Source organism: Equus quagga, chromosome 2, assembly GCF_021613505.1.
Source record: "Equus quagga isolate Etosha38 chromosome 2, UCLA_HA_Equagga_1.0, whole genome shotgun sequence".
Classification (NCBI taxonomy): domain Eukaryota; kingdom Metazoa; phylum Chordata; class Mammalia; order Perissodactyla; family Equidae; genus Equus; species Equus quagga.
The window spans coordinates 15,448,895-15,462,390 of NC_060268.1; the positions used below are offsets into that span (position 1 = coordinate 15,448,895).

Genomic DNA, 13,496 nt, shown 5'->3' on the forward strand with positions numbered 1-13,496 from the left:
GTGTTGAGTGAGTGAGATGCTCAGTCTGGGAGAAATCTTCTCGTGGACTAAGTAACTGCAGTCCCATCCTAGTGAGCCTCACATTTATTTGTCACGAAACTCATTGCAAAATCAATTATTATTATTTGTCTCCTTTTACTTAAAAAGCATACTTCAAAACTTCACCCTGAGAAAGTCTGTAATTTGTTGGGGGGCAAACATTAAGATTGGAAGCAGTTATGAATATACATTGAAGCAAAGAAGAACTGAAATTTGGCAACACATAAAAATGTCACACTACTGTCACAACATTTTGCTCTTCCAAAAACACTATATAGGTCCAAAGACACACATATATCCACTTACAAATGAAGCACACACACAGTCACTCTGGGAACAGCTACTATACATTGCGCGTCAACTGAATGGTGCAATTCATCTCAATTATTACAGCACAGATAATACTTGCCCTCCCTTTCTCATTAATATTCTCTCAAGGGATGGCTTTCTAAAAAGAAAAAAATAAATTCATAAGAATGGCAGAATTCCAAGATAAAATAACAAGTCATATACATAGCTGAAATTTAAAAAAAAACACATTTTAATAAAAAGACTAAACGTATTCATTTTTTCTTAGTAAAATATAAGTTTCTTTTTCTTTTAAAGGTACCTGCAAAATATGACTTCCCAAATGTGCTTCAAATACTTCAATGGCCAGTGCACTGGGGCTTCTCCTTCGTTGTGCACCTATAACTTAAAAAAAAAGAGAGAAAAAACAAGAAAGAGAGAAAGAAAAATTAAGTCAGAGCTCTGATTCACACCTTCAGCTTAATTTCTCTCTAATTGCAACACTAGCTAGTTACTACACAACGAAATCTCAGAGAAACACAACCCAGTGTTGACCCTGGTTCTGTGTTGCCTGAGCATAAGAAGAACCTAGGTTGAACTTTCAACTCAGAACAGCAACCTCTACAAACATTAAAAACCATATCCAGGGCTTTTTTGCTTTTTTTTTTAAAATTTTCATTTTGGACTGTTTTTCCTATACTGGAGCAAAAACATATGAATGTCCACATTTCTTTAAAATAAACTAGCAAACTCTTTCTCTTAAAATTTAGATATTTTTAAAGTATACACTTACTGCCTTTTCCCTCAAGATTAAACATAAACTTTTCATATCCTCCAGGCTAGGAAAAAGCAAACAGGAAATTTTTTTTTTTTAATGTTCTAATGCAGTAACTTTATCATAACTTAATAAGCACAACATGTTGGACAAGAGAGTCTCATTAATGACTGTTTGCACTAGTGTGAAGTGTCCCAGGACGGCTGGATTTCATATTTACTGAGCATTCTCGCATAACTCTTCTTACAGGACTGCTGAGAAGCCCCACAGGCCTTTGGCCCCAGCAGGCGCCTTATGAGGTCAGCGACTGTTTTCTCATCTGAATACTCCTGTTCTCCTACTAACTTCCAGTCACTTCTCTTCTCGGCCTACCCTACACCTGTTATCTGCAGGCGCTTGCACTCAAAGAGCTCCCACAATCCTTAACAAAAGTGAGCTTAATGCATGATTTTTGTGGGATCCAGAATTGAGGGTCTTCTCTTTACAATTTTTTTTTTGCATGAGGTCACAATTTGCTTTTAAATCTGTTCTGAGTATTCCTTCCCCCTTTTATTTTCAGTTCTCAAATATAAAAATCAGTTTGCTTTCCAGTAATTTAGGAAAGAAAATATTGAGGTCTTTTCCATATTTCTAACAAGTAAATTCTCCATGTCTTCCTGCTTTTCTTGAAAATTTTACCACAAACTTCTGGTCTCTCAAACCAAGACACTACGAATTGAAAATAAAATCAAAATCTCCTACTTTCTCACCTTTAAAAACACTTTCAGTCTAGTTAACGAGAAAATTCCAGCAAAATGTTGGCTGGGATAATTCTGCTTCATTTCAGTTACAAAGTCAGTCAGTTGGACCCATAGCTTAGTAGGGATTATAATATAAAGGTACTTATGATTATTGTGCTGTGCAAGAGTTGGCAGTTTACCCCTGCAACTGTGACTTCATGTCGGCAATGTCTGAGAGGCATTCTGAAAATAGCATGAGTGTTAAGTACCATTATTACAGGCAAGAGGAAATAAAGGGGGCATTTTTTTTCAATGGGAAAATTTATAAAATATAATTGAAGAGTGATTATTATCAAAGAATATTCCAGCTGGAAGGGATCTTAGAGATCTGTATTCCAACTTTCTTATTTGCTTCAGAAGCAAAATACACAATTAATAATTTTAAATTAGAAAAATCAGTTTTCTATCCTGACTAATCTTTACTATAAGCATAGACACAGGATTTTTAAAATTTTAATATTCAGATATACTTAAGAGAGTACTAGTGTGTGTGTGTGTGTGTGTGTGTGTGTGTGTGTTTCTGATTAATTTCCTATTCTAACATGCACATTACTCCCTTCAAAACTCCTTTGGCATTTTTGATAATGCAGCTGTCTTGCTGAATACTGTTTTCAGTTTCTAGAGTGTTAATTGCACATTATGGTAGCTTGGTGTGAATGATCCCACATGAATAAAATCTGCAGACTTTTTTTTTTTTTTAAGATCGGGGGGACTTTGGGGAGGGAGAAGGGGGGAGTTGAAAAACTTCAAAAGTGTCCACTCTGTTTTTGAGGCAGTAATTAGGATCAAGAAAGCTCCTGATTAATGGTTCATAATTTGGGGGCTTTTCAGGACTTCCAATTACAAAGTTCAAAAGGAACCACTGCACCTCACAAAAGAAAATGGACTAATTTTAGAGAACATAGACTATTCTACAAAGAACTGGATTAAGATGGGGCCAGGAGAACAACAGCCACCAACCCATAGAGGAATCTAAAACATCACAGAAAACATAAGGAGCATGTTTATTTACTAGAAGGCCCAAGAAGCATGCTCTGGTAGATACTTCTTGACAGCTCACTTGCCTTCTAGAGCACGGAAACAGCTGGCTTTAGCGGGATGCAGAAGGGGTTATTCAAGCCTGGCCACTGATGGCCTTTCTTTTCCTCACTTAGGGCTCAGGCTGTTCTCTAAGTAAATGTTGCTAATGCATACATATTTAGAGATTTTATTTAAAAAACTTGTTATCCAGCTTGGGGATCCCACCAGTCTGCATTAGGTCTTATATTTGTGAGTTCGACCTACATAGTTGTTCTTTGTTCTTCAAATCCTCTAGAAATCTGCGTGTGTATCCCAGCACATGCAAGCATAACACACAAGTGTCTTGTAAGTGGTTTCATGCTATTCTAGTCAATGGCATTTTTATGGCACTGGAACTTCTCTTGATTTATATGTTTTGCACTTATGCAGGTGATGTGGGGCTGTAATGACAGTTCCTAATTTTATAACCAACATAAATATGTTAAACAGGAGCCCATTATGCCCCTGGTAGAAGCCCAGCTCTGACTCTAGCATTATTGGTAACTGAATAGATGTTAAATATGTACTTCTCATCTTGTGCTTTTTATCCTATTGCATTTGACATTTTGAGAATTGAAACAATAATCTAATAAGTCAGGAACAATGCAAATATGGTTATTTTGTTCCTCTATGTTAATCTCATTGTGTTTATGGAGTATCATTAATGCCAAAAGCAAAACCAAAGAGGCATTTCTTCAATAAGGTCCATCATTCTCACAAAAGTAATACACACTTATGAAGCTCTCTCAGATTTTTGTATTTTGGAAGTTGACAGTGTCTAAAACCATTTGGTCGCCCAGACACAATGTACACTTATCATTGCTGAATAGGTCACCGTTTCACCTGATCTACTGACATATTTCATTTACTTGTTTGTTCAATTAAAAGACACTACTTTTCGAAATTTAAAGAACACTAACCAAAGTAACCAAAAACACGCCTAGCACATTGCTAAATAAATAGAACATATAATCCCCTATCTGCGAAGATCATGTCCCTAACCCTAGTGAGAAGTGAGAATTGCAACAGTAGAGCAGCTTATACAAACTAATAAAAGAAAAAAAGATCAAACCATAGCAATATGGCAATTCAACTTCAAACTTGATTCAGCATTTACTGAGTACTATTTGATGCTGGAAATTGCTAACTACTGTAAGGCAACTAGTATTATAAAACCTAATAAACAGTACAAAAGAAAATTTTAAGCAATTTAGAATAAACCTAGGCCCAGCACACAATTATCAACAAACACCACAACACTATTATCATGTTTTTTGAGGGTTAAAAATAAAACACCTAGAGTTTTGAGATACTTTAAATTGGAAAAGATATACAGGGAGAAGGACTGCAAAAATCAATTAAAGAAATTCTGATTGTCTCCAAAATCTGAAATGATATCATAAGACATTAGGACTATGCATTTGGCCTTTCTCTCATTAAAAAACAGAAGACACGGAAGGTAACCACAATCTTAAATATGTATCTGAAAAATTCATTTTGCCCCTCAACTACATTGGCAAAAATGTCCTAATCTAGACTCTTCTGTATGACCTTGTGAGGTGGTCTCTGAGAATTAATTCAGTGCAGTAAAAGACAATCCCGCTTTCGGGAAATAGACCCCACACTCCAGCCATATTCCTAAGCAGTGCTCATCACCTTCAGGGATGTACAAACTCCAGGAAGAATGAGGATTAGCTCTCAGTGGGAGTTTGACCTATTCAGCCAAAAGGTCAGCTTGCCACAGAAGAACCCATTACAAAACAGAAATAGGACAGCTCAGTGGACACACACAATGAAAGGGGGAAAAGTCACGAGCCCGACTTGCCTGTGTCCTGCATTGCCCTTTTCCTTCGTAACTCTCCCCACCCCCACTTCCACAGAAGGTGGAGCTGTCCCAGCGCCTCACCAGCACGGTTTACAACTGGAAGGTAAACCACAGGCGGGGAGAGAGAAAGGAGCTTGTTATTTAAGGGATCAAAAGCGAAGATGAGTATGACGTGTGAGGCAGGGTTTCCAACCGACTGCATTATTAGGGAAAAGTAGTCACTGGCAGATAGGGAAGACTGTTTTAGAGAGATTTTCTCATCCCGGCCCCCTCCAGGGGGAGCAGTGTTGCAGCACAGGTGGATGCAGCCCTAAAGTTCCGCAGGTAGTATTTTGAGAATGGAATCATCCACCAAGTGAAAAGGCAAGCTTCATCCCCGGATGACTATCCTCTGAGTCCATCATCTAAGGGGCAAGGCTGTTCCCACACTGAGCCTGGGGGAAGGAGGAGCAAAACGCATACTCAGTGGAGTCCCGGACACCACTCCCTGGGCTTGAGCACTTGGGCCAAGCAAAGTCAGGGTCTGGGAAAGAATGGACTAGAGAATGCTTAATGAGTCTTTCCATGGCTACCAAAGAAAAGAAAAGGAATTTCCCTTAAAGAATCTCTATTAGCCTCCCTCACTGAAGGGCAAGGCAAGCCAGGGAGGGTTTCCCAGGAGCCTCAGAAGTTTATGAGGTATGAATTTGTGTGTGTGTGCGTGCGTGTCTGTGTGTGTCTGTGTTTCCCGATCAAAATAAAAACTTCTATGTTTTCATTTAATATGAGATCAAATCTTCATTCTGAAACCGGTCCTCACAGCTCTGCCTACTGCCCGCATCCTTTCTACCCTAAACTCCTTATTGTTTGTGCATGCCTTAGACACCAGGGGCACTTCAGCTTGGGATGGAGATGACACACTGGAAAAACTAGTGCTAGGTACCAGCGTAACCAATACAGCAGCACATTAACTGAAACTCTGTTGTTGCATGCACAATATGTGAAGTTTCCATACAACGCAGCGTGTAAATATCTGAAAACAAATAATAACAATGTACTTTCACTGAGATTAGTTTTTGCCATTTAAAATATAGGATAACTGATGATCCTGTGAATGCCTAAATAATAATAAATACAAGAAAGAAAACCTCCTATATTCAGGAGTAGTACACTTTGGGTTTATTTTTAAATTCTTATTTAGTATATTTTTAAAAATCAAAAAACATACCTTTGTAATTCACATCCCAGAACCCATTAACACACTATATTACCAATTTTAACCAAAAAGAGGTAGTTAATCCAATAAAATAATTAAACTCTAAGAAGTCTTACACTGATTCAAAAATTCTTTGATACAATACATATTTAAATTTTTCCCACAATGTAAATATAGATTGAATGTATTATGGAAAAGCATTAGGGATGATACAACTGTGAAAGTATTAATACTTACAAATGAATTGTTGAATTTGGAACCATTTCTGGTTTTCTCAAAAAAGCATATCTGTATCTGTATGGCCTTAACTAGTAAGAACTAAGGGGAAAACATAACATTCAATAGATCTGTTTAGTAGAGGGTGTGTTTATCATGCACTTCTTATCTTCTAAAGAACTAAAGAGTATTCATGCAATTTTTTGAAAATTTTTATTTACCATCTTTCACATCAAAATGGCAAAGTAGTCTAAATGTGAAATAGCACCCAAGGGTTACTATTATAAGTTCTGACAGTGTTTTGGGGTATTTGATAAGCAATAAATTACAGGGATTTCTTTTTAGTACAACATTTCCTTTTTAAAGACTCATTTTGTCCACCCTGCCTTCCTTTTCCACTGAAGGAAATGAGAATTTCCCACTCCTGAAGCAGATATTTCTCCATCTATAGCTGGGGAAAGGGGAAGACAGCCTTTCTCTGACAATCTAGTAGTTACTATAGGAACTATTATACGTCCCTGATATGGTCTACATATGGGGTAATTAACATTCTTCATGAGAGAACCCAGACTTCCCCATGACAATGGAATTCTTAAGGCAGTGGGTTAAGCTGCTGTTAGGAGTGACAGCACCTAAGGAGTGATGAAGCTATGATAGCCAATATCTCTTGGACAGAAACCCAGGAAAATGCAGGCATGAAGCTGTATCTTCCTGGGCTGAAGGTTGGGAAGTGGGGTACACGAGGGGAATCCTCAAGAAAGGCAAGGAGGCATGAGGGGCCAGAGCTGGCCAGTGGACTGGACTCATAGATGAGGAAATTCTGTACTTTCCTGTAACTTCAAAGTAATTGTTACAAATCCAAGGAGGACTTTCTAAAAGGTAGGTATTACTCAATCATTTCAATTTTACTTTCTTGATCATTTCCAAATAAAGTATATTAAAAGGGGGCGCTTTTTAAGGACCGAAGTCCAACAACAACTTACAAGACATCCAAGTCTTTTCTCAATGTGTTTCTTGGCTTCAAAAACACTTCATGCCACAGGGATTGCTTTTGGATGCAAAGTTTAAAATTAACTACTTAGTTCCCTTCATGCAGTGAAAGGAATGAGAATTTCCTCTTTTTCTTTACAAAATAAATAAAAGGGAGAAAACTGATCATGACTAATTCTTGTTTTGGCTTCCCAGCAGAGATGGAATGGCAGCCCCTCTCATTCTGGGGAAGCTCTAAGAGTGAGGCAGTTACACAGTGACTTCAGAATGAAGAAGACAGAATTGGAGAACCTTCAGGTGGCACAAAGTCTTGATTTTTATCTAACATGAACTCAGCAAGAAAATATAAACTAATTAATTCTGGCTTCAGGGCTATACCAACACACGTGCATTGAGTCTTACTACATGGCAGGCATTCTGCTGGGGACTCAGAACACAAAGATGGCCTGAGTCTCAGTCCACTGAGCAAGGCAGTCCCAGGGTACAGAGGTCTAGTGGGCCACAGAGAGGGTAGCACAGACACTGGCCCGGGCTTGAAGTCTGAACATGTCCGTGATGTGGGCGGTGCTCTGCTTTCTGGGGGCAATCTGCAGCTTTGAGCTTCTTCTTTTGTTCTTCCTGTCCATATTCAAATTCCTCTTCTTCTGGTAGCCACTGTCCTCTACACATCACCTACTCTGTATGTCAGAAGCGAATACTGCGTGTTCTCATGAATTAAGCACACAGTTCTTAGACAGACACCAAGTCTGGCTACAGCTATCACAGGGAAAAACAGAGAGAACACATCCAATTCAAGATTTGAAGGCAGCACTAACTTTGCAAAGTTTAACACTTGTCCTTTAATTGGTAGAAATGACCTCTCCTATGCTGAAAATTTTTTGAGAAGTTTACATTTTTAATGGGGATTAGATTTGGTATCCTCCCTTGGTAGGAGCTGAAAAAAAAGGGATTATTATACTTTCATTTTGGAAACTGTCTTGAAAGCCTTTCAGTCAAGTGCTGCCATACTGCTGTCACCCCTTCTGACCTTAGCAGCACACAGACTGTCAGTGGTAGGATTCCGCCCAGTTGGAAGGGGTGGAGATTATCATTAAATCAGTACAGTGTCAGTCTGCACTCGCTGGGAAAAGGAAGAGGTCTACATCTGTTATCTTGTTGGTTTTTTTTTCAAGTCTGATCCCAAAACTCGATGTTATGACATTTGTAACATCTGCTACAAATACTGAGGTAAGTCAGGCACAACCTTATTACTTCCAGTCTAATGCTCCATCCATCCTCTGGGCTTTCCTAGGCCACTGATACGACAGGGAGCTAAGAAACACTGGATGTGCAGGGAGCAGCCTGTGTTTCTGTGGGAGGAAAACGGCAATGTCTCTTGTCCTCTCCCCCTTCTCTATCCTGTTCACGCATTCATGAATTCAGTCACATTCATATTTTCCCTCTCTCTCCTGCTCTCTTGCTTTTGAGCCGCATCAATGCTTGGCAGTGTATTTAAGGACTTTCTTTCTGCCAAAAGAACAGTCAACACAAATAGTTCCATGAAACAGTGGGGTGTTGGCCCAAAAGACAAATTGCTCTGCTTATAACAGCACCTGCTTGAAAAGTCACTGTGATCAATTTGCAAAGCTTAACCATCTCAGGCTATGGTTTCACATTTATTCATCTAAAATTTGGTGAACGCTTATAATATGAAAGATATCAACCTCATTGATCTAGGTGCTACAGACGTCAGCCAGGCTCCCATTTCCATTTCTCAAAGCTTGCTGTATAAGTAGCAGAAGAAAGGTAAAAGCAAAACAGACATTGAGCCTCTTCTCTGTGCTGGGCACCGTGTCAGAGGATATAAAAATGAAAAAGCACCATCAGACCCTCTAGGTGATCAGAGTCTAGTGGGAAACTGACACATAAGCAAATGAATAAAATGCAATAAAGGCGCAACTCTCAACTCAGGATGGGGGCAGGGAGAGTGGAGGCAGCAAAGGCCTCAGAACAGGGATACTGATGGAACTGGGTATGGAGGGTGAGGTCACATAGGCAGTGAATGTTCTGGACCCCGGGATCCACTGGTCAGACAAGAAGGCGAGAACAGATGCACATGAACATAGGTAGATGTGCAAGGTTCCAGGCTCATCTTCTTCAACTTGCTTTTCCTTAAGCTGCAACACCAATGGATTGTCACACTCCTATAGACACCTGCAGGGCTGGGTCCCCTCACTAATATAGCACCTTTTTAGGGTTCAATACTACAGCTTAACAGTCACATGATTACACCCAGGAGGAGCAAGTCCATGCACTTCTATTTGAAAACCCTAACATTACAATTCGACCTCCTCTGCTACCTAAACACCACTGCTCACATCAACCCCCTGTGGTGCACATCTACGTCACAGCATCCAACTTGGCTTTGTGTGAAGCAGCTCAGTCACCAAATGGACTCTCACATCACCTTGGGGTTCTCAAAGGGACTTCGTGACTCAAGTCCCTTATTGTAGGACCTTCCCAAGATGCTGCTCGCAGAGAAAGTTCAATGAGAAGAGTCATATTACTGGGAGACGGTTGTGCGCAGAGGAAAGGATTTGGATTCTGGAGTCAGGCTGACCAAGTCTTAAATCCTCCATTTATCTGGGTGGTCTTGGACAAATTAGGTTCTGTGGACCTTAATTTCTTGGTCTGTCAAAGGGTTAATGCCTCATAGAGCTGTTGTGAGGACATGTAACATGGCCTGCCCTGCTTTAATGTTCCTCCTAGAACTTACTCGCATGTTGTCTCTCTCCTCCACTAGCATGTTACCTTTGTAAGCTGGAGGAATAATTTGCATACTGCTGACACTCCAGCGGTTAGAATCAGACCCAGAATACCGAAAGTGCACAATAAGTATCTGTGCATAAGCGAATACTCTAGAGCACAGTGCCTAGCCCTGGGGAGGCGTTCAGCACACATCAGCTCTCTCCTCCTTGTTATAAAAAGCAGATGCTGGCCCGAAGATGACCTTTTTAAATCATTATTTTTATCCCAATTTTAACAGAAATATTAGGACTATTTATTTAAATATTAGAAATATTTAGCAATTATTTCCTAAAATACTAGAAATATTTTGTTTCTCTGTATGTTGTCCCTGGTTTCTGCCTTTCTGCAAATCTACAGTGTCACCACAAGCCCCGTGAGCCAACTGTAATCAGGGCCCCAAACCAGTGCAAACATTTCACACATAGTTGGGCAAAGAGCCAGCAATTCACTGAGTGTCAGCAAGTGCCCACTGAATTTTCTTTTCAAGGGTTCACTCATGGCCTATTCCAGCAGTAATTGGCATTCGTTTTAAGATGCTGAATGCCTCAGACATAACTTGATTAGGTAAATGTACACAGCCACCACCACTGGAAACCAAAATCAGCTCTTACAACCCCACCATCTTCCCTCTGATTTCATATAAACAAAAGCCCACACAATCATCAATGGTAACTGAGCGGGAGCTAGGTCTCACTTATGGTAGCAGATCAAAGTCTGCATCACCATTGCCATCTGCCTCTTGGGGACTGACGGAGGCTATGATTTAGGCAGAGTTAGAAGCTAAATAAGAAAGATGAACACCACATGGAATATAGAGATTAGTAAGCAGGATAACAAGACTGTGAGACCCAGAATTAAGAACACACATAAGCATAAACTTTCACACTCCCCACCACCAGCACTGCCATGAAATGCATCAAGGAGAAAAAATCTAATTTGAAGAAGTAGTATTTAGATTTAAGGCTAAACTCAAGCCTCTCTCTGTCGGAGGTTCTTAACATGTTTCTTTCTTTGAATAACAGAGCCATTTAAGCAAACCCTCTTCCTAAGGTAATAGTCAAACACAAAACTTTGCATCTACAATTATAAAAATTCCAGAGAGTCTCTGAAACCCATGCATAGACCTCAGGTCAGGAACTCTTGCTTCAGATAAGAGTGAAGCATCCACATATATCATGTACCAGCCTGGCACTTAGTAGGATGGAACAAATGATTCCTTGAATGAATGAGTAAGTAATCAAATGAATACTCAGATGAATGAATGCAGGAGATTCAGCCAAGAGAGAATACACAACTAAAGCAGACACTTGCATTCTGTGTGGGACCGCAAGACTGAAAGCAGCAGCCAGTTAGTTGGTTTATTCACAAAAATTGCTTTGTGGAATTATATACTGCTCCTCCCCTTCTAAATGCAGACAGAGGGAGGAAAGGAAAAAGAGATAATGAAGGTTTGCAAATGAAGTGGGTACAACTGTGCAATCAATCAACATTTTCTGAAAAAGAATCTGCATCACTTGCCAAAAATCTGAACTGAATAACTGAACTAGCATTCTGATGAGGACGGACTTTGCCACTAGCCAGTCCTTTTTATTTGTCTTCCAGCTGTCTTGCTTCTCTTTTCCAGGAAGCCACTGGTCTCTTCGGTTTAGTGGGTTCAGGCACAGGAATTCATTTAACCCATGTCAAATGCAACTTATGATTCTTTTAATAAACCTTTACTGAGTGTTTGGTCTGTGCCAAGTGTCACGCTAGTTGGAAAAGAAACAATTCAATCAATCATCTAAATATTCGTTGAGGGCCTACTAAGTGCCAGGCACTCTTCTAGTGACATGCCATAGAAACAAAAGAGACCAACGTGCGTGTGTGGAGCTGACATTCCAGTGGGGAAGTCGGACAACAACAACAATGTACACACATCTAAATGTGATAAGTAGCCTGAAGACAAATAAAGGGGGAGAGGAAAAAGCAGCAGGAATTTCTGTATAAGATAGGAAATCAGGTAAGACCTCTCTAACAATCTATCTGAGACACGAATAAAGTGAAGGAGTGATGTGATCTCCAGGTGAAGAGAAGACAAAGTATGAAGACCCTGAGATGGGAGAAACTTACCAGGTGCAGGAAAGACAAGGAGCCATCATCTTCAAGGAAGCTAGAGACTAGGGAGAGAGAAATAGAAACTAATAAAATAACGATTGACTTGGAGGATCTCAGGAAAGGGGGCACGTAACTATAGGGAAATTCAAATACGTAAGAAGGAAGAGGGTATTGGGGTTGGAAATGAGTAGAAATTTTCCAGGCAAACAAGCCAGGGATTGGTGGGGGTGAGGGGAATGGCTGAGGTAGAGAGAAGAGCACAAGATGGCACAGAGCCAGCAGGATGTGTGAGTCCCACGTGAACGGGTAGAAATGTCAGAAGACATCTACAGGCCAAGTCACAAATGGCTTACAGACACTGCAAAGAAGTTTACAGTTTACACAGAGTAACTGCACTCCATTCGAAGAGTCTGAGAAGGGGAGGGACATGAGCACATGTGTGTTCTATCAACAGGGTAGCAGTGCACAGGGTAGAATTATGTTTGGAGGAAAGATGAAAACACGGCTATTGCACAGTCTAGATAAGAAATGATGATGAATTAATCCTAGTAAATAAGTTAGAAAGACTGTAGAGAGGATTATGGTTCTAAAGGTATTTAGGAAGCAGGATTGAGAGAGTTCTGTGATTGACCATTAAGGGAAAAAAATGAGTTATGAATTCCAGGTGTTCTGGTTAGTAAATAACATAGATGGTTTGATCATTCCCTGCAGTAGGACATTTAGAAGGGAAGAAGGTGTTAAGGAGAAGATGGGACACTGAACTGGGGTTATCTTTAGGACTGGCCCATTGAGATAAGATGTCCAATAAACCTGAGGCTCTGGGTTGAGGCAAGGCAGAGATGAGGACTTGGCTGGAAGTTATTAGCATATAGGCAGGTGTAGAAGCCACAGGAGGTGCAGAAGGAGGGGAGGGCTGGGAGCCAGCCTGGGGAACATTTGCATCTACAGAGAGAAGAGGAGGAAGCAAAGAGCCTGAGAATGAAGATCCAGAGTGGTAGACTCATCAGCTATGTCGAAAGTCATGAGTGAGCACGGAAGACCTTGGGTGGGGGCACTGCTGTCAACTGAAGAGTAAATGAGAGGTGAAAACAATGAGTTGCACAATTTAAATTCCTTTTCTAGAAATTTCAAAGTGAAAGGAAGAAGAATAGGGATGAAAGCTGGACAAGGAAGAGAAGTGGGAAAGCACTCTGGTGAAGGGATTTTTTTAAGTGCCTTGTGGGTGTTTATACCCTGAGAAGAAGAAGGAAGCAACAGCTATGAGATATAGGAAGATGGAAAACCCTCAAAAGAAGCTACAAAATTGCCTAGAGATTAGGTAAAGCTGAGAAATCGATACAACTTTTTTTTTTTTAATTCAGTATTTTACTACAACCTGAATCTACAAAAACGATGTTCCACGGGGAGGTGGCCCCTCCAGCCTATGGGACCTCAGCTTCAAAACAAGTT

At 40.1% G+C, this 13,496-nt stretch overlaps 1 protein-coding gene across 1 annotated transcript in view; it reads right to left on the reverse strand.

The window, feature by feature from the left end:
- NPAS3 (neuronal PAS domain protein 3) overlaps positions 1-13,496 on the reverse strand; it is a 718,494-nt gene that overhangs the window by 428,824 nt on the left and 276,174 nt on the right. Inside the window, exon 3 of the mRNA XM_046654357.1 lies at positions 650-732. Within this exon, the coding sequence (XP_046510313.1) occupies positions 650-732 (83 nt within the window). The remainder of the gene's footprint in view (positions 1-649; positions 733-13,496) is intronic.